Source organism: Anopheles cruzii, chromosome 3 (assembly GCF_943734635.1).
Source record: "Anopheles cruzii chromosome 3, idAnoCruzAS_RS32_06, whole genome shotgun sequence".
Taxonomy (NCBI): domain Eukaryota; kingdom Metazoa; phylum Arthropoda; class Insecta; order Diptera; family Culicidae; genus Anopheles; species Anopheles cruzii.
In genome coordinates, this window is record NC_069145.1 from 5,934,979 (window position 1) to 5,953,672 (window position 18,694).

The following is an 18,694-nucleotide window of genomic DNA, read 5'->3' on the forward strand; positions in this document are numbered from 1 at the left end:
ACACCTTTACACTCGGCATTGGTTGGTCGCAAAGTGTTTGAATTTATTTTTTTCCAACTCATTGTTCAATCGAAGAGCCTAACAAAATTGTGAAAATACCCTTTCTTCAGCACGATTTAACATACAGTTCCCGCAGAGGGCGCCACCGTCGCGTTGCCGTTTAAATAGCTGTCATTCAGCGTAACGGAGCCGCCGCCAGCCAAAGCAAACATCAAAGCAAACGGCGGTGAAGCAACACAATCGCAGCAGCAAATCTCGTCGCGCAAAAAGGCACACAGTTTTCTCGATGGTTTTGCAGTGAAGTGAAGTAAACTATGGCCTCTAAGGTGCTGATCTTCGACGTCGAAAACAAAGAAGAGCTGTACTCCGTGGTGGTTAGCGAGTTGCGACGACACAACATCAAATATCGGAAAGAGAAAACGTCCAAAGCGTCGCAGGTTAGTCGGCATCACTTTCGTTCCCCCGGGGAACGGTTCCTTTCCTGTTGCTTGTTTGCATAACTGGTTCGGTTCGTTTCGATTCGCGCTAGGATAAGGTCAAATGTAGACGCATATTCAACGCACCGTTGCACACGCTGGAGCTGACGGACGTGATACTGGCCAATGGAGGCATTGTACAAATTCCACTCTTCGTGTCCAATGCGTGCCAGTTCATACTGGAAAATGTGTCCACCGAGGGGCTGTTCCGTAAAGCCGGCTCATCGAAACGGCAGCGAGATATCCGGGTATGTGTGCTACCATCTGTTCGCCAGATGCGTCGCCTGCTTTGATTAACCCTAAGCCTGTGTCTGCTGCTTTCAGACGAGTTTGGAGTCGGGAAAACCGCTCGGTCGCTCGTATCACGTCATCGATGTCGCTAACCTGCTGAAAACATTCTTCCGTGATCTGCCCGAACCGCTGCTACCATGCGGCAACGTTCAGGAAGCCCTTCTTCGGTGCCTGCTCGGCGAACAGAACGTCCAGAAGCTTTTGATGACCTGTCTGTTGCTGCCGCCCCTGACCCTAAACACGCTGGCATTTTTCATGCAGTTTCTGCACACCGTGTCCCAGCACTCGGGAAGCAACAAAATGACGGTCAACAATCTGTCGATCATCATCACCCCCAATCTGATGCCGTTTGTCGAGGACCAGAAACGGATGGCGAGCAACCAGCAAGTGGTACAGTTGCTGATCGAACATTCGCAGCAAATAGGACTCGTTCCGGACACGATTTTACGCCAGCTGAAGGACGAATCCGTGAGCCACGGTGCCATTAACGCGAGCGTGAACGATCGGAAGAAGAAAAAACGGCGCAGTGGCTCTTTGACGCGCATGTTCAACGGATTCCGAAAGATCGTCGGCGCCATCGGTTCGTCGGAGAACCTGGACAAAACGGATGAGTTGGAGGAGCAGGATCCAACGTTGCCCGCCGTACCGAGCACACCGTGTCTCAGCAAGTCCGCCAAGAAGCGAAAAGTAACGGATGGAATGCCGTTCAGTGTGAAGAAGAAGTAAGTATCGTCCCGAAGGGACACCGACTTGGGGCTAGTAATCGGACTAATATGTGCTTCATTTTCCCTTCCAACTCATCAGAAAAGAAGTGACTTCCTTTCTGCCAGACAACCAGGAACTACTGCCCTGCACCCCGACGGTGGTGATCAAGTGAGTGGCTATTCCGATTGTCGCCGAAGGTGACCATTTATTGTTTGTTCTTCATTTCAGAGAGGTCAAGAAGAGCCGCCTTAGCCTAGGTGGAGGTAAAAAACCGGTCAAAATAGTCCAACGTTTGCTACCGTCGGGCTCGGTACCGTCGATTGCGGAGAACAAACCGATGGAAAGGCGCTGGAGTGTGGTCGGTGCGCCGTGGGGTCGCAAGAAACAAAGTCGCAACAAGCACACAGCCAAGGACGCAACGGATCTGTCGGGAGCGAAAACGGAGGACGAGTTTGAGGTGGAGGAAGTGGCCAAAAGGACGCTACTACACGGTGTTGGCCGCATGTCGCCCGTCATGTCTATGCCGTGCCTCGCCAGTGCCGAAGGTTTGTTCGATATTGGCGCATCGTCTCGAGCCAGAAACCAAGTGCCAGAGGCCCCCGACGAAACCGATGGCGGCGAGGAAGATTTCGTCAACTTCCAGCGAAGTGAATACGAAGCGATCAAAAAGCGCATGACCGTCATCGAGACCACCATTTCGCAGGAGTTCCGGCACCTAGGCCAGCGGGAGGAGGTGCTGCTGGAGGATGTGGAGGATAAGTATCGGCAGACGCTCGAGCACACGGAACCCATTGAAGCAGTCTGCTCGTCGACCGATCAGTTGGCGAAGCGCTTGAGCCGGGAGTTGAAGATACGGCAGAGTGGCGAACACAAGATGATTCGTTCACCGAGCGCTCGAAAGATTGGCACGATCCGTCGTCGCAGCCGTGAAGCGGTCCGACTGTCACGCAACCAGTCGTGGCACATTGGCAGCGGTTCGACCCGCGATGGTGCTGCCGTCGATCTGTCGTTCTATCCGAAGCCGGCAGTACTGAAACGAGGTCGCCCCAATACGGTGCAGAGTGGCTTGAAGGCCCCCGGTGAAAGCGAAGCTTCCCCAGAGAAGCTGGCGAAGCATTCCGGCCAAAAGCTGGCTGTCACGCCGTCGCCGAGTGTGAACATGACCAACTTCACCGACGAGGAAAAGGAGGAACGGTGGGTGAATGCGGAGAGTTACTTTGAAACGCACAATGTGACCGTGGACAGTGCGTCAACGATGGACTCGATGGGCGAGTTCCTGACACCGGCCAAAGTGCTGCAGGAGGACAGTTTCCAAACGCCCGACAAACACCCGCGAACGTCGTCCTTGCGGTCGGCTTCAAAGATTTGCCCACCTTCGTTTGTGACGAAAATCGAACTTAACACCTTGGCCAGCACCAAAACGCCCATGCTGCCCCCACCGACCGTTCCGCCTCGATCGGGGAAAACTCCCGCCCACCGCACACCGAGGCTTCCGCCGAGAACGCCCACCAGTGGGACTGCGGCAGGACTGGCAAGTGTTATGCTCAAGTCCCACATCACCCCGCTGCAGCAGGAGGCTCAAAGTGGCCGGGCATCGATCGCGCGAATTCGAAGCCAAAACGCGGGCATGGTGATGGCGAAAGCGAAGCTGTTCGATGGTTTAGTCACGAACGCGGACAGCGGACCGCTTTGTTCAAAGCGCACCGCACCGTACGTGAACAGCGGTGCCAATCGTCGGCAGAGCGCGAAATTCCGGTCGGCGACCGTGGCCGTAGCCTTGGAAGCGACACCGGACCGAGCGGAATCGCACCCCCAGCTGCGGCAGATACAGAAGCTGCGTTCCTCATCGGCACACGGCACCAACCAGCGAAGTCCCCGCAAAGGGACCCCTCGGAAACGAGCGTTCACCAAATCGGCCCACCACAGTGGTGCCATCAATCGGCGCGAAAAGCTTCGACAGATTTCGAAGGGACAAGCGGGGGGGCCGGCGAACGCGTCAGTCGGAAGCGGAATCTCGTCGAAGGTACTCAACTCGCCACGTCTGATGCGCCAGTTACAGGAGAACGTTCAGGAGCATTTCTGGCCGAGCGACGGTGGCTCGTATGCGGATGTTTGTATCTCACCGAACGTGACGCTGGGTAAAGCAGGAGGCAGTGCCTCGACGACGCCCCACATACGCCACCGGTTGCTGCGGAACTCACCGAGACGTATTTTGGCGGCCACACCGTGCCGTGAAAACCGGATGCTTCACCATGCTGGTGACCGCACACGCACACCCATGAAGGCCCTCCGATGCTCGCCGAGTGCCGGTTCTGTTCCGTTCTCCACCGTGCCATCTAGGGCCAGTACTGGTCCACTCCGGCGGATGTAATACTCTGTAACAATCCTCCTCTCCTCGAGGGATTGTCTCTGGTAAACTAAAATAAATTTTTCGAAGTTAGATCATTTTAGCAAACGGCCATGGAACTCGTTTTTTGTTTATTGGGCGAAAGAATGGAACCCTGTTCGGTTCACGGGTCGTATTCCGCTAGTCTTCTTCGGTGAAAAATAGCTCCAAAAGGTCGGCCTTGGCACACTGTTCACCTTCGAGCCGCTGTGGGTTCTTCCAGCGGATCATGGTTGGAATGACCGAAAGGCGTGTGTTCGTGTCCTTGCGGAATGCATTGTTCATGTCTTTCCAGCTGCAGAAAAACGTGATGAGAAATCCGCGTGTCCCCGGGCAGCCCCAATGCCTCTACTCACGTAGGTCTATCGCCGACGTCCACGTAGATGAAATGAGAATCTTTGGGAGCATCCTTTTCTACCGCTTTTTCGATGGACGGGGCCGCTGTTTCGGATCGAAAGAGGAGACTTGTATCAGCCGGAGTGTGGCTGCACTGGAATTCGCGCTACTGTACCTTCAACACAATCACCACACCAGCTCTGACCGTTTTCTAACTTCGCACCGGTGAAGAGAATGTTGATCGGTGCACCGTGGCCGTTAAAATCCTTCATAAAAGCCACGAAAGCATCGTAGCCGGCCAAAAAATGTTTGTGCACCATGATCGAAAAACAGTCACACCTAATGCCTAATCCTTCGTACAATACTATGAAGTGGTTTCCCGGGGACTGTCTTCTGATGCCAAATGGCCCTATTGTGTGGGATCGTATCGATAACCGATAAGGGCTATCAGTGAGATACTTTGCTCGTTTGTCTCCAATCAGGCACTTTGCTTCGCTTTGTTTGTTTGTTTTGACAGAATATGTTTTGTTTCGAGATGCGCCAAAAGCTGCTAACAAAACTAATGCAACATTAGAAAAAATCTGCGGACCTTAATTGTGCTCTGATTATAAAATCCAATTTCTGGAATGAACTCTCTTTAATTGGGTGAACTCTCGAATTGGGTGAACTCTCTCTGGAATGAACTCTCTTTAATTGGGTGAACTCTCGAATTGGGTGAACTCTCTCTGGAATGAACTCTCTTTAATTGGGTGAACTCTCGAATTGGGTCACACATCTTGACATTTTGCTTTAGTGATCTTGGGTCACCGAATCTGACAACCGAATGCTGTCAGATTCTGCTGAGCCCTGATGTGTCAGATGTTGCAATCGGCAATTGACAGCACACGAAAAATATTGGTAGTGTTTACGTGTACTTTAAAATTTGTTGTAAAAGACCCTGGGAATTGGCACCACCCCGAGCGAATGCGTAAGGTGCACGGATCGACAAATTAGCGAATAACTGTGTGTGGCAACAGGTAGTTAATGGGCGCCACGACCCAGCCACAGACGGTGGGGCACTTGAACAGTGGCAGCTAGTTTCCACACGGCACCCCGGGAATCGAATGAGCTGCACAGGCCAGCGGCAGGGTAAGGGAAGTAGCAGGGCAGTGCAACTCCGCAAACGGTGGATCGAGGCCGTAGGCTGAGCCCAAACGCGGCTAGGCGGGCGCTACATTTCCGGACATCAGTTCACGGCCATTCGGTTCGAGTGCGCTTGGTGCGGCGGCTGGTGGGAGTCCCGTCCCGGAGCGGTCAAGATTAACATATTTCTCGAAAGCGTCAGCCAGCTGGCTGCCTACTGCGTCAAGATGCGCACGCTCGGCATCTCGGTGATCAGCATGGTGCTGACGGGGTTAGTGATCGGCAACGCATACTACCAGAAGAAGCAATTCTACCCGTCGGTGGTCTACATCACCAAGTCCAACCCGAGCATGGCCGTAAGTCGCGGGTGCCGCTCTCCGGCTACCTGGGTACCTGGTGTTAACATCCCCCTTTTCGCCGCAGGTTATCTACATCCAGGCTCTGGTGCTGGTGCTAATGCTGGGCAAGGTGATGAAGAAAATCTTTCTCGGCACGTTACGGGCGGCCGAGTTCGAGCATTTGATGGAGCGGTTCTGGTACGCGCTGACCGAAACCTGTCTCGCGTTTACCGTCTTTCGGGACGACTTTAATCCAAAGTTTGTGGCCCTATTCACGGTGCTGCTGTTTCTCAAGTCCTTCCACTGGCTCGCCGAAGATCGGGTCGATTACGTGAGTATTGCCGCGTGACGGTGCCCAGTCTCCCAAAGGGTCTGTGATGATGCGGATTTTTGTTTGTACCTTCCAGATGGAAAGAAGCCCCGTGATTGGGTGGTTGTTCCATGTGCGCGTGGCCGGTTTGCTCGTATGCCTGGGACTGTTCGACTACGAACTGATCTCGTACGCCTACCAATCGACGATCGCCAAGGGCGTCACGGTGCAGCTGGTGTTTGGGTTCGAGTATGCGATCCTCATGACGATGGTCATCAACACCGCGATCAAGTACATCTTCCACGCGGCCGAACTGCGCTCGGACACGCCGTGGGAGAACAAGGCGGTCTTCCTGCTCTACACCGAGCTGATCATCGGGTTTACGCGCGTCGTGCTCTACGTGGTGTTTGTGATTTTGATGGTCAAAATATTCACCCTACCCATGTTTGCCTTCCGGCCAATGTACTACACGATGCGGTAAGTAGAGCCGAGCCGACCGTGCAGGTCTTATCGCGGCGAAAGTCGAATCTTATCTTGCCCTTGCTTCAATGCCATCCCATCCCCAAATGCGCAACCGCAGAAACTTCAAGAAAGCGCTCAACGATGTGATTCTGTCGCGGCGCGCCATTCGCAACATGAACACACTCTACCCGGACGCGACGACCGAGGAGCTGCAGATGTCGGACAATATCTGCATCATCTGCCGCGAGGATATGGTGAGCAACTCGAAGAAGCTTCCCTGTGGCCACATTTTCCACACCGCCTGCCTGCGGTCGTGGTTCCAGCGGCAGCAAACCTGCCCCACCTGCCGGCTAAACATTCTCCGCACACCGATCACCGCTGCCACGACCGCTGCCAATCCTGTGCCAAATAATAGTGCCAACGATGCGGGCGCCAACGCTGGTGGTGCTGGTGGCGGCGGTGGTGTTGGTGGGGCCACTACGACCGATGCCAGCCGATCCACCGGAGCGCTGGCAGGTGCCGGCGTAGCCACGGGAAATATCATCAATTCCACCGTTCCGAATGGTAAGTTATCGGTCGGCGGCCCATCACGCCACCGGGTCACTTTCAGTTAATCCGTTTATCGGTCGGTTGGAGTGAATGAAAGATAAGATCCTTTCGACGTTTTGAGTGCCTGTTTTTGACAGACAGCCGTGAGTCGTGGCATGCTAAGAAAAGTTTCGGAGAAGAAAGGCATCGCCGGTCTACTGTGATCGTTTCATTTGTCATTTTAGTTGACTATCTGTCTTCTCCTTCAGGAATGCCACCGACAGCGACCAATGCTATGCCAATGTTTCCGGGCGCTCCGTTCGTTCCGTTTCCCTTCGTCGGAATGCCTCCGTACACGATGCCCCTGCCGCCGGTGCCACCTTTGCTCGGTGAGCTTACGGACGAGGAGGTCCGTGCGATGGAAGGTACCGAGCGACGGCACATTGAAGAACGCATTAAGCACTTGCAAAACATTCGTACCCTGCTGGACGCATCCGTGGCACTGATGAACCAGTACGCCACCATTACGTCCCGCTTACCGCCGGAAGCCGTCGCTCACTTGCAAACACAAGCCGTACCGCAACCACCACCATTGGTAGTTCCGGTTGTTCCACCGTTGGTACCCGAGGAAAGCACCTCTTCCACCATCGTCGCTCCCGAACCGGCAGCGACTTCGTCGGCAACAGCGACAACATCTCCTGCACAATTGGTCGACGAGCGAGTGCCGGTAGAAAGTGTCCCGGCAGCTCCTGCGATCGTCGCTGGGAGCAGTAGCAGTAGCTTAAGTAACACCAATAGTCCCACTAGCAGCCGATCGAGCCAGGTCTCGGTGAAGCCAACCCGAACAGGGGTCGAACAGGCGAAGCTGGAAGATTTGGGTCCGATCAGCAGCGACGAGGACGATGCATCGTCCGGTGTGAAGCTGAAAAAGGAACCCATTCCTAGCACCAGCAAAGCATTCCTTATCACACCCGACCAGCTGGACGCGAAGGATGGTTCGGCATCGAAAACTATGGGTGGCGCCACACCCGGAACCGTGAACGGCGGTAGTAGTGCCGATGCCACGAGGCACCCGGAAAGCTCGACCATGAGCGAGCTGCGCCGTAGAAGGTTAGAAAAGTTTGCAACCTCCTCCCCGGCATCGTCACCCGGAGCCGGAGATGGCCAGTAGTCGGCGAACGGGCCTAAGGGAACCGACAATCTCCGCCCTCCGCGGTTCCCGAAGCTAAACACAACACACAAAACGGAAACTGCAAAAATCTGCTTCCAGGTAGCGATAACTGCTGCAGCAGCCAAACTAACACGCCACGTGTGCACCAAATCCGACGAGGCGCTGAGGGCCAAGTCGAGTTCAGGGGAACGTTCGTTTGACGGAGTAGTACGGCCGCCAACGGTTGTTATTATTATTTACACAGAGGCACTGACGGCGGCACGAACTAAAGCACGTACTAATTACTGCAGGCACACACGGACGGAAGAGTGACGTTCTGGCGCAGCTTTTCCTATTCCCTTTACGTTTGTCTTGTCTTGTGCTCATCATCCCACATCCGTTCCGTTCCCGTTCGTTCCCGCCTTGTTCGCCGTTGCTTTTAAGATGATCTTTTTAATTCTTATCGCCCCGCGCGTTTAGTATTTCTGTTTGGCCGTGTTGTGTTGATTAAGTTGATTTTGTGTAGGTTTCTTCGCTTTACTGTTGTGCTTTTTGTTTTGTTTATTTTCTTCTGCGACTTGATCTGCGACGGAATGCGAGCACGCCACACATTATGTAGAGGGTCTCTATATGTGAAAAATTAAACCAACGTTATGTGTCTACATATGTAAGAAGCTGTATGTAGGGAAGCGAGAAAGATCGAGTGAATGAGCGAATGAACTAGGTTTATAGAGGACGCGGTGGAATGTGATTCAGCGAACCGTCAACGTTCCGGTTTGGTTCGAAAACTAAAATGGTAAATCAGTCAGAGAGACACAGAACACAAACACAAGGGGGGACGTTTTGTACTAGCGTGATACGCAACTGTTGTGGCGCGGACCAGGAGAGACCGGAAACAATGGACACAAACACAACGGTCTGCTGTTGCTGTTGTTGTTGCTGTTGGTGGGGAAACGAGGTCGAAAGGATTGGAAAGGACAGACGGAAGCGATAACCTCTGGCGGTGCCGCGATTTCGGTGTTTGCGAACGGGGCACCGTTAGTGATGGCGTAATGTAAATACTACCATATAACTGTACTGTGGAATCTAAAATAATAAAGGCAAAGCAACTGTAAAAATCTCCACAATTCTATTGTTTTCTGCTGTCTTGTTACAAACATAGCCACGTGTGTTAAAGTTTAATAGTTTCGATAATTTTATTCATAGAAAATAGTGAACGTAATGAAAAGGTATGCAATACTTCGCAACGGTTCTCTGATGCGCGTGCCCTAAGGCGGCCATTTCTTTACGCCACTGGCCACTTGAACAAACACAGCGAACATACGGAGAACTGACTCTCTTCTGCCCACAGTGGCGGTAGCGTGTGTCGGAACAGCTTCTAGATGGTAGGCAAATGGTGGTCGGACCGCAGAAAGAGATTCTTCTGCGGGACGCGTGATTCCTGCGTGCCGGGCAGCTGCGGCAGCGAAGTGTTGGACGTTTTCGGTTTCAGCTCCCGGTTACCGTTTTGCTTCTGCTCGAGCGTGATCGTCTGTTCGATCTCCTTCTGCTTGCTGATGTAGTCCTCGAAGTACGGGTGCGAACCCAACCGCTCGCACGACCAACGCTTGACGGGATCTTTGTCGAGACATTTCTGTGGGCGAAGGGAATTGGAATGGGGGGCCTTGTAGCAAACAGCCGGAGGCCACCGGTCGGTACTTACTTTCAAAAAATCCATCATCAACGGATTTGCTAAGGTACGTGACGGCATCTTGGCTTCCAGTGTTTCCAGTGTCGGTGGCACGGGAAGTGTTATACCCTGGCGATTCGGAAACAATTTCATGCATAAAGTTTGTCCAGAAGCGTATGACAAACGGCTTTCTCTCTCCATTGAACGTACCTTAAAGAATTCATTCTGATTGAAGATGGCCAGATGCCGAGGTAGTAGATCGCCGAGGGTCCGCCGAATCAGGTACAGCTGATCGACGTCACTGCGTCCGGGCCAAAGAGCATCGCCGCGGACCAGCTCGGCAAACACGCACCCGATGGCCCACACGTCCACCGGCGTACCGTACTGGGTGTCGCCAACTAGCAGCTCCGGTGCCCGGTACCATCGTGTCGCCACGTAATCCGTATAATTTTCTCCCGGACCTGCAGGTTTTGGGTGGGCAGAACACACTCCCCTTAAGTCCCTGGTCCGCGCATGGCGTGGCGGCTACTTACTGAGCATCCGAGCGAATCCGAAATCGCACAGCTTCACCTGTCCCTGGGCCGTGAGTAGGATGTTTTCCGGCTTGATGTCCCGGTGCAGACAGCCCTGCTTGTGACAGTACGCGACCCCCTGGATCGTTTGGTACGTGATCTGCTTGGTGAGATTATCCGGACAGCCCTGTCGGAAGCAGTCACGATCAGTCACGCGCCCCCTCCTCTTCGGTGTTGCAAAGATGGTGTCCACTTACCTCTGGATGTCGCTCGAGTTCATGCAGCACGGTGTGTTCGCAGAACTCAAACACCAGGTGGAGCCGCCGTTTGCGCCGGAACACCTCCAGCAGGCACACCAGGTTTGGGTGCTTCAGATTCTTCAGGAGGCGAATCTCTCGCAGCGCTATCTTGCGTATGGCCGGATCGTCCTCCGACTCGACGAACCGTTTGACCGCGACGAGTGACCCGGTTTCCCGGTCGCGGCACTTGTACACCACTCCGTACGAGCCTTCGCCCAGCCGGCTGAGCTTCTCGTACCGATCCATTCTACTGCTGCCGCGTGATCTGGAAAAGAGTGTCGACAGGACAAACATTCTGGTAGTGATGCTAGGCACTGGCGGTGTCCAACGCGGCAAAGCAACTGGTTTGCAGAACAATTCACACGGTAGTACCGGCACGGGGGCCAACAGATAGCTAGTAGCTTCCTCGCAGGGAAGCGGACAACAGCCGCCGCCGTCAAAACTTTCAACGATCGTACGGGAGCGAACGATGCCGAATGTTCCCTGGAACATTCTCCAACTCGAACTGAAACGCTCGGATCCAGAACCACAGCCCAGCCCGACCCGGTGTGTCCGGTACGGGGTAAATTAAAATATCGCCTGACCGGACCTGATAGTTTTCCAAGTTTTCTTGGCGGGCCATGCCGTCTCTTTCGTACGTTCTTCGAGGCCAGTTAGCCACCGGGTGTCCTTGCAGGAATCTTTGGCTGCGTCTCTTTTCCCACGCCAGGCCAGGTGGCGGCTGTTACACGATAGTCCTTCGGAGTCCTTCGTAACGAACGGCGAATGTTTCAGCCTTGGGATTGGCTGCCTTGCCGCCCTGCGTGCAAGAATACTTGCCCCAGAACGCGGGGCCGTTGGACCCAGTCAATGTCAGGGAAGTGAGTGAAGAGAGCCGTAAGGTCCGAGAAACTACGTCTTTCAGTTTTCCACTCGATAATGTGTGTAAAGCGCCCGCCCAGGCCGGGCACAGGGGTTTGTGGTTGATGCGGTGATGGTGAATAATAAAGATTAGGTAAGCATACGAAAATCGATAACCCTCGACGCGGCAGCAAGGACCTCACGGCGTGCCTGTATATGTCATGAATTTCTCCTTGTACCGCCGGTTACGCCCTGCCGTTACGACTGAACGCGGTTTTGGTCCTTTGGTCCTACGTTTGAAGGGTTCCTTTCATGTATTTATTTTGAGCAAAAGTAGTAACCGTTCGTGCCGAGTTTCGTCACAAAAGTGTGGAATGTCGTCACCAGGGGCAACCGCTTTGGAACCTTACCTTTCTTGGATGGCTTTGATTACTCCTTCCGCTTTCGATTCGCCGGACGTCCATCGGAAGGGAAGATTGCTGGAAAGAAACAAAGGCCGATCAGTAATCCCAAGGTTTGGGGGGCGAAAAATAATTGCCGTGGAACTACAATCTGACCATCTTACAGTAGAACCTTTGTCCTCCAGGAACCCAACGCAACGTGAATGTGCATAGTTTGAATAAATTAAAAGCAGACCTGAAAAGGACGTCAATGTTTTGTTCTCCACCATAAGTACGCATACAAAGCATGCTGCGATCAACAACTGGCTCGGCTCTGGAACTGCAGCTCCTAATTGAGATTGAATCAATCGCAGAAACCGCGAACTAACCTTATTGTTTACTAACCTCCAAACCACCAAGAAATCCTCGCACCATTAGATTGTCGAAACTTTTGCCCAAACAATTCCCCTCTCTGTGGAGCCAGTCTTGATTTTTCCTCATTTTTTTGGGGTGGGGTTCGAAGTCAGCTCAACTTTTAACGCCCAATAATTACCGCGGCTCGGCTCGCGATGTACGGTTCTTTTCGGTTCGACGCCATTCCTTAGGGTTCTACGCGGTGACCTTTTGCCGTGGGTTTCTTTTACTTCCCGTTGCTTGTGCCCTTTGCGAAAGAACTTTTCAGACCCACCAGGTGTGCTGGTGGTGGAAACGCTATCGTTTAAGGTCAAAAGTTGAAACTATCGTTAAGCAGGGTGTTGTGCCGGGAATATAGGCCAACCACGGTTTGCACGGAAGCCGCAGGATCCTCTTTGGCGTGATGCAGGTTCACCATTCATCATGCAGGGTAATTGTTTTTTCATTACCATCATATCATTGGATGGCATGTTCCGATCCGGTGCTTCTGATAGTGGACGGATCGGTATATAACATCAATTACATGCAAACGGACAGCACACCGTGGCCGCCATGCAGTGATGATGCCTCCTGGAATTCGCCGCTAGGTCAACTATCGCGCAATATTGGTTTGAATAATTACTCAAAACGTGGAACTGATCCGTCTTGGGACCGGCTAGATGTTCTGCCTATCAGACGGCTCAGGCGACTCCAATGGATTCCCGGACTCCGCCTTCGATAGGTACCTTGAAGCCCTCGTCAACAACAGCGCGGGCGGCCAGAGACATGTTTTGTCGCCCAACCGATCATACACACTTTAATCTGTAGGCCATTAAACCGACAGGAGTCCAACACTCATCCATCAACCGTTGAACATGTGCTGTATGCCGGCGTGTGCCAGATTATGGTCGTGGTCCCGGCTCCGATTCGAATGTCCGGGGTTGGGAAACATCGATGCGTCGATGACTCCACGATGCCGTACGAATGGTGCCGGACCGATGCCTGACGAAGTACATACGTGCAATGGGATTCCAATCGCGCCAGTCATCGGCCATGGCGACAATTGGCTAACCATTTGTTGATTTTGTGTGCTTTTTGTTCTCACCGAGCCTAGGCGCCCGGTTTGTTTGTGAAGATTAAGTAAGTACGGCAGTAACGATATTTGGCAAAATGATAGTAGTACTAGTAGTAATTGCGGCACATACTGCACAATGGATTTATAAAGTACCAACAAAGAGTTACTAATCAAGAGCCAATACCATAGATCGAGAATGATCGCAATTCTTAATTCGCTCCTAAACCACCAAGCAATGCGTTTAATCATCCATCATTGTGTCGATATTGCGACGACGTAGTCCGGTAGAATTGCAAAACTCCGTGTCCAACCCGATACCGGATACATCGTGTCCGGTGACTAGGGCGGCCATCGATTAGTGATGTTCCGAACGGGGTGCTCGATAAGGGCACCATATATCCCGGCAAAGGAGTCCGCCGATATAAAGTCCGCCCGGTCGGTCATCACTCTCATGAAACGGTTCAGCTTCCCCGCCAAGTGAACATCGGTCCCGCTTCCCGCTTCGAAGATGCATACCATCACCGTCGTAGCCCTGCTGTCCCTCGCTGCCGTCGTCACCGGTGGACCCCTTAGCGGAAGGTTGCCGTTGCGGCTGGCCGACTCCGGTAACCAGCGGCGGCTGGAGGTGCTCAATCCGACCAACGGCGGGGCATCCGTCACTTCAGATACGATCCAGAACCTGGCCATAGTCATGGCGGAGACGGTCTACATCATGGCGGACGGCAGCGTCGTTCCGGAAAACCCTATCACTACGCCGGCTCCCTTCCCGACAACGACCGGGGGGAACACGTTCCCGACGGTACCGGGTGCCCCATCCACACCGAACCTTACCCCGCCACCACTGTTCCCGGGCCGAAAGTAGGAGTTACGACCGAACTGAAGCGCAATAAAGTTCGCCTAGCGTGAGCCCAAACCCAAGTTGCCGCACGCGTAAACAAACTCCGGGCTTCCCGGGATTCATTCATGGCTTTTCGCTTTCGATGACGTCCTGCCGCGGATATTTCGATTCTGGGCAATCATTCCGTTTGCTTGGTGCTCCGCTCCAAAGGTCGGCTGGTGAGAGTTGCCCGGTTGGAAAATGACGTGGAAAACTCGAGCCGTAGCTCGGGGAGGTCAAAGCACTGACTCGCGGCCTCATTAGGCCCTTAGCTACCTCTGTCCAGGGCTGGGGTGGTGGTCCCGAGACTAAACAAACGACATGCCCGGAACCGCTGCCTGCTAAGAGCTTACCAAGTTCTGACATAGCGGGTTCCTCGAGACTCCCATTTCTCCAATCAATGACGCAGCATGTCTCGCAAACATTAATCACACACGAATCGATCGATCGGCGGTTGGAGTTGGTGCAAGTGCAATAAATCAATAAAATCAGTCTTAAAATGGCCGCCAACGCCGGGACGGTGGCCGTGCGTTACCTGCGTGGTAGGAGCGGTAGATGATTACCAAACAACCACAGCCGTTTCTCCCCGAACCATTTGTCCATACGGACCGCCACGTTGGAACCGCTGGGGTGAGGATGAGTGATGCCCGCCGTTCTGTAGATTTGCCGCGTACTCGTACTTCTCCTGGTACTCCTCCTGGGGGTCACAATTCACAGTTCTTTCACAACACGGACCCTCGCCGAGGTCCTGCCTATCGTTGGTGTGTGCGGGTTTTGGTTGACGGTCAACCGATGTCGGGTCGAGACACTTCTTCACTACGGTGTGTCGGTTGCTGCGTCCATTGGTCACTGCCTCGGTTACGTATTAACTTTCGCGCCACGACAAAACGGCCAACTAGTTCCAGCGACACTACTGGCCGAAGTTTGCGCTATTCGGGCGCAAACGGCGGCGGCAGGAAAATCGATCCGCCGTTTTCAATCGCTCGGCCGCCCCACACCGCGCCTGTGTTCACTCCTCCTCCGAGATTTGCCGAGTGCAACAACGTGCTATTACGACCCGTGGCCCCGTTGCGCATCCGCGGCGGCTGCTGCGGAACCTGCTCGCTGGCTGCGTAAGATGACCAGCACCACATTTGAAAGGACTCACTGCTGGCAATCTTTTTGTTTTTTTTTCTCCGTCGACTAAACACCTTCCGCACGATGGCGGACGCGCGCGAATTACGGGTACGACTGCACGCGCCAGCTCCGGGACAGTGGAGCGCCAACCGCTTCGACTGATCGGCGGTCGGGGTGGCGGTTGGGTAACGTCGGGACCGTGGCGTATCCGTGGCGACGGTGAAAACAAAACAAATTTTCACCACCGGGGAGTTTGGTGGCCACCACGGTTTGGGTGCGCGGTTACCCGTTTTCGTCGCGCTTGCTTCGTTTCCGCCGGCACCGGCTTCACGATTTTTGGTGGTAGTGGTGAACGGTGTAGAAAAGCGGTAATGGTGGTAGTAGGTTCGGTGGTCTTGCTCAATCAGTTTTCTATCGGTTAGAAATGTAGATTGAATTGCATTTCATTCGGCGCAGCTATTGGCAGCAAACTCTACGGTTAGCATACCAAAATCTAGTTACAAGCACCGCTAGTCTTAACAGTTAACCACCGAAATGGACGGTGAAGTTTGGTTGTGCTGTGGCAGCGGTTAATTTAAATGCATTCGATTCGAGCAGTCGAGCAAACCGCTGCCAGGTGAGCAAATTGTGTCAGCGAATGCGTGAGTTTACTCGTCGAGATTCTGAACTCACAATAACATCTCACTATGAGCAGCCGTTCACAAAATTTTACTCTCCGATCAGCAATTTGTATGGCGGAATAAACGATTGATGCGTTTTTAGTGTTTATTTACAACTTGCGCACATCGAATGCATAATCAAAATATGAGTAAAGAAAAAGTTCAATAAATAAAAAAAATCTAAAATGTATAGATGTGTTTTGAATGTCTACAAAAGGCCACGGGTGGCATCACATAAGCATCTAAGTGGGGCCGATACTGTATGAGGACGTCAAGCTTGAAACAAAAGAACATTGATGGTCGAAAGATTCTTCGAAAGACGATCTGGACAGTTACGAATCTAGTTGTGTGGATGTGAAGTTGAATATTGAACATTGTACAGTCTATTGTGTATAGAAAGTTGTTAAGAAAAGAACAATTGCTCTTGGTTTGGTTGCTTTCTACGTCGAAATTGCATACAATTTTCCTGATCGGGTCGGCGACAGCTGATTAACTGTCAGTCGCGCTCATCAGAAAAAAAAGTGCAAGAAAAAACACCCGACGCACATTGTAAAATAATAACAAACGTGAGTAATCGGCCAAGTCTGTGCATTGTGCGCGTGTGTGGTTCGACGGACGGGTTAAGTGGCCGGAGAAAAAGAGCCACGCAAAAAATATAAACCAACATCTTCACTATCGGCCAATTATACAAGGGCCGTGCTTGCGCGCCGCGTGTAAATAGAGACATCCGATCGGTCCGGTTTTTTGTCGCTTCCGCGGCGGCGGCCGCTACACCTGGAATGCGGTAACTAAAGCGATTCAGTGACCTCTCGACTAAGCGCCGTGTGGCCAATCGATACGGACGACGACGGTGAAACCACGTGCCAGTGATCCAGAAACGACAGACGTGAACATATGATGCAGGCCTTGACTCGCAGCCCAATTCTACGTAATGACCGGCTTTCGATTTGCTGGAGATATCAGCGCCCGGCCATATCAGGTCAGGCGATCCGACAGCTTCAAAGCGACACTTCCCACGGCCACGGCACGGCTGGGAAAGCGTCGCGAGAGATAGACGGGAATCGTCCGGATGTTAATAGGCCCAAATTGAGGCGCAAATTGTTTTTTTTTCTTCTCTCTCCCATCGCTGTTGGGGCTGTCGTTTCCTTAGTTCCCGAATCAGGCCACACGAACAACGGCGGGGAGGCGGTAGGATAAGATCACGGGGTTGTGGACAACGTCCTACATTGTTCGGGCCGGGAACGGAATTTTCTTCTCCATTTCGTGCCGTTCATTAATCTTCCGCAATCATGGCCGGGAATGGCGTGCAAAAAAGCGCCTCTGCATGAGGGAGCAATTTTTAGGCCAACGGTACTCCCTGTCCCAGCACCGGTTGGCGGAACTCTGCCAGAATGGGGTCCTAAAGCGGAGAGAAATACAAAAATCTATGCTGCGGGTGATCGTGGAAGGGGATTCCGATTTTACGTTACGCCGGTCGATGCGTGTAAGGCCGTGGCAGTGGAAAAACACAAACAATCGGCACCCGAAGGTCGTGTACCTGGTCGCGCACATGCCCTTCGTGTGGGGGACACTCTGTACATCGCTCGTTTGCGTGTGTGTGCACCGTGAGACCAAACATGCGGCCAATCACTGCACACACGCGAGACGCATCGATGAATTTCTTGGCGCTTACGTCCTTCCGCGGCACAACAACCCACCGAAGAGGACAGCTAATTGCTCTTTTCTCCCGTTGCCGGTTGGGGTGGCAAATACATTGTTTTGTGCCTCAAGTTCGTCCCCTTTGTGTCACGGGTCTGATCCGATGGCTCGACGGCCACTAAAATTCCTTGCGGATGAGGTAATTTGTTAGCACTTTTTAAGGCTACAAACTAAAAGCCGGCTGGCTGTTGTTGTTGTTGTTCGCACCCCACAACGGAGCGGAATTTCGGTCGATCAACCGACCGAGACGTCGGCGGCAGCGGCGTTGTCGTCGTCTTCCTACGCTTCAGGAGGCGCTGGCGCCAGCCGGGAGAATCCGGTTCTTTTGGAGAAAGATAACGCGTGTGTTAAAATTCGGGTCCATCCACCCGGAGAGACGCGAGACGAGAAGTGCGCGAAATGCGCGCGGGGAGTTGTTTTGAAGCAGATTGGAATTTTCACCTTTCGACGAGCGTCCCGGATCGTTGCGGTCGTGGTCATCGACCGGTCGCCACGCGCGGGAATGCGAAAACAACCATTACTCCGGCCACACCTGGAACGGCGGGTGGAACTACGGAGAAATCGGCTGTCTGGTGAACCGTATCCCAGTTGGCTGTAAAAAGTTCAACGACACGGACGCCAACTACGACGGATTTGAGCAATGAAATGACCAACATTGGAAGGAAATAACGCATTTAGTTCCACTGGCCTGTTAATGATTGATCCCTGATGTATTGCAGGTTTCCAGCAACGGAATCGCAATGCCTCCCGGGATCCAGCGGGTTGTGAGATGCAGCTGCAGCCGATGACGAATAGAGCGGTTGCGAAGAAAGGCATCCAAGTATGCAAAGCGGTGCGGTGGGCGAGAGTGCGCGGCTATAGAGCGTATCTCGTCGCAGCCTGCTGAGAGACACACGAAGACGGTTCGGTCAGTCGGTTCACCAACTAAGAGCCCCACCAAAACCCGATGCCAGCCGAGCGCGGTAGTGTCTGGACTACGCGAGTAGTAGTTGTCCGGTCCGGCTAGTTTCTTGCGTCCGATCGCGCGTACAGCCGTTGCTCCGGCGCTCGGCTCGGCTCAGCCTGTCGCGCA

At 53.1% G+C, this 18,694-nt stretch overlaps 4 protein-coding genes across 4 annotated transcripts; 2 read left to right on the forward strand and 2 right to left on the reverse strand.

Moving 5' to 3' along the window:
* The first annotated feature begins 314 nt into the window (after positions 1 to 314).
* On the forward strand, positions 315 to 3,843 carry LOC128275367 (uncharacterized). Its single transcript, XM_053013845.1, has 5 exons — positions 315 to 437; positions 530 to 724; positions 801 to 1,489; positions 1,572 to 1,640; positions 1,701 to 3,843. The coding sequence occupies exons 1-5, from the start codon at positions 315 to 317 to the stop codon at positions 3,841 to 3,843; spliced, it is 3,219 nt and encodes a 1,072-aa protein (XP_052869805.1).
* A 78-nt stretch (positions 3,844 to 3,921) lies between these two features.
* On the reverse strand, positions 3,922 to 4,795 carry LOC128273139 (thioredoxin domain-containing protein 17-like). Its single transcript, XM_053011059.1, has 3 exons — positions 4,370 to 4,795; positions 4,215 to 4,299; positions 3,922 to 4,153 (listed from the first exon to the last, which is right to left on the reverse strand). Exons 1-3 carry the CDS (start codon positions 4,512 to 4,514, stop codon positions 4,000 to 4,002), a joined length of 384 nt encoding a protein of 127 aa, XP_052867019.1. The 5' UTR covers positions 4,515 to 4,795; the 3' UTR covers positions 3,922 to 3,999.
* A 677-nt stretch (positions 4,796 to 5,472) lies between these two features.
* LOC128271737 (E3 ubiquitin-protein ligase HRD1-like) lies at positions 5,473 to 9,208 on the forward strand. The gene is made up of 5 exons (XM_053009363.1): positions 5,473 to 5,672; positions 5,740 to 5,985; positions 6,062 to 6,441; positions 6,545 to 6,990; positions 7,224 to 9,208. The coding sequence occupies exons 1-5, from the start codon at positions 5,544 to 5,546 to the stop codon at positions 8,123 to 8,125; spliced, it is 2,103 nt and encodes a 700-aa protein (XP_052865323.1). The 5' UTR covers positions 5,473 to 5,543; the 3' UTR covers positions 8,126 to 9,208.
* A 274-nt stretch (positions 9,209 to 9,482) lies between these two features.
* LOC128274270 (cyclin-dependent kinase-like 4) lies at positions 9,483 to 14,752 on the reverse strand. The gene is made up of 7 exons (XM_053012404.1): positions 14,685 to 14,752; positions 11,835 to 11,903; positions 10,543 to 10,849; positions 10,307 to 10,472; positions 9,984 to 10,234; positions 9,807 to 9,902; positions 9,483 to 9,737 (listed from the first exon to the last, which is right to left on the reverse strand). The coding sequence occupies exons 1-7, from the start codon at positions 14,750 to 14,752 to the stop codon at positions 9,483 to 9,485; spliced, it is 1,212 nt and encodes a 403-aa protein (XP_052868364.1).
* Positions 14,753 to 18,694: the final 3,942 nt, after the last annotated feature.

Excerpts from the sequence above, each read along its gene's own strand:
- LOC128271737 (XM_053009363.1), top strand. The coding sequence starts at position 5,544 with ATGCGCACGCTCGGCATCTCGGTGATCAGCATGGTGCTGACGGGGTTA. Across the intron at positions 5,986-6,061 it reads CCGAAGATCGGGTCGATTAC|ATGGAAAGAAGCCCCGTGAT; the intron begins GTGAGTATTGCC and ends TGTACCTTCCAG. Across the intron at positions 6,991-7,223 it reads CAATTCCACCGTTCCGAATG|GAATGCCACCGACAGCGACC; the intron begins GTAAGTTATCGG and ends CTTCTCCTTCAG.
- LOC128275367 (XM_053013845.1), top strand. The coding sequence starts at position 315 with ATGGCCTCTAAGGTGCTGATCTTCGACGTCGAAAACAAAGAAGAGCTG. Across the intron at positions 438-529 it reads AAACGTCCAAAGCGTCGCAG|GATAAGGTCAAATGTAGACG; the intron begins GTTAGTCGGCAT and ends GATTCGCGCTAG. Across the intron at positions 725-800 it reads AACGGCAGCGAGATATCCGG|ACGAGTTTGGAGTCGGGAAA; the intron begins GTATGTGTGCTA and ends TGCTGCTTTCAG.
- LOC128274270 (XM_053012404.1), bottom strand. The coding sequence starts at position 14,752 with ATGGACAAATGGTTCGGGGAGAAACGGCTGTGGTTGTTTGGTAATCAT. Across the intron at positions 11,904-14,684 it reads CTACCGCTCCTACCACGCAG|CAATCTTCCCTTCCGATGGA; the intron begins GTAACGCACGGC and ends GTTTCTTTCCAG. Across the intron at positions 9,738-9,806 it reads TGATGATGGATTTTTTGAAA|AAATGTCTCGACAAAGATCC; the intron begins GTAAGTACCGAC and ends CTTCGCCCACAG.
- LOC128273139 (XM_053011059.1), bottom strand. The coding sequence starts at position 4,514 with ATGGTGCACAAACATTTTTTGGCCGGCTACGATGCTTTCGTGGCTTTT. Across the intron at positions 4,300-4,369 it reads GTGTGGTGATTGTGTTGAAG|CGGCCCCGTCCATCGAAAAA; the intron begins GTACAGTAGCGC and ends GATCCGAAACAG. Across the intron at positions 4,154-4,214 it reads GACGTCGGCGATAGACCTAC|CTGGAAAGACATGAACAATG; the intron begins GTGAGTAGAGGC and ends GTTTTTCTGCAG.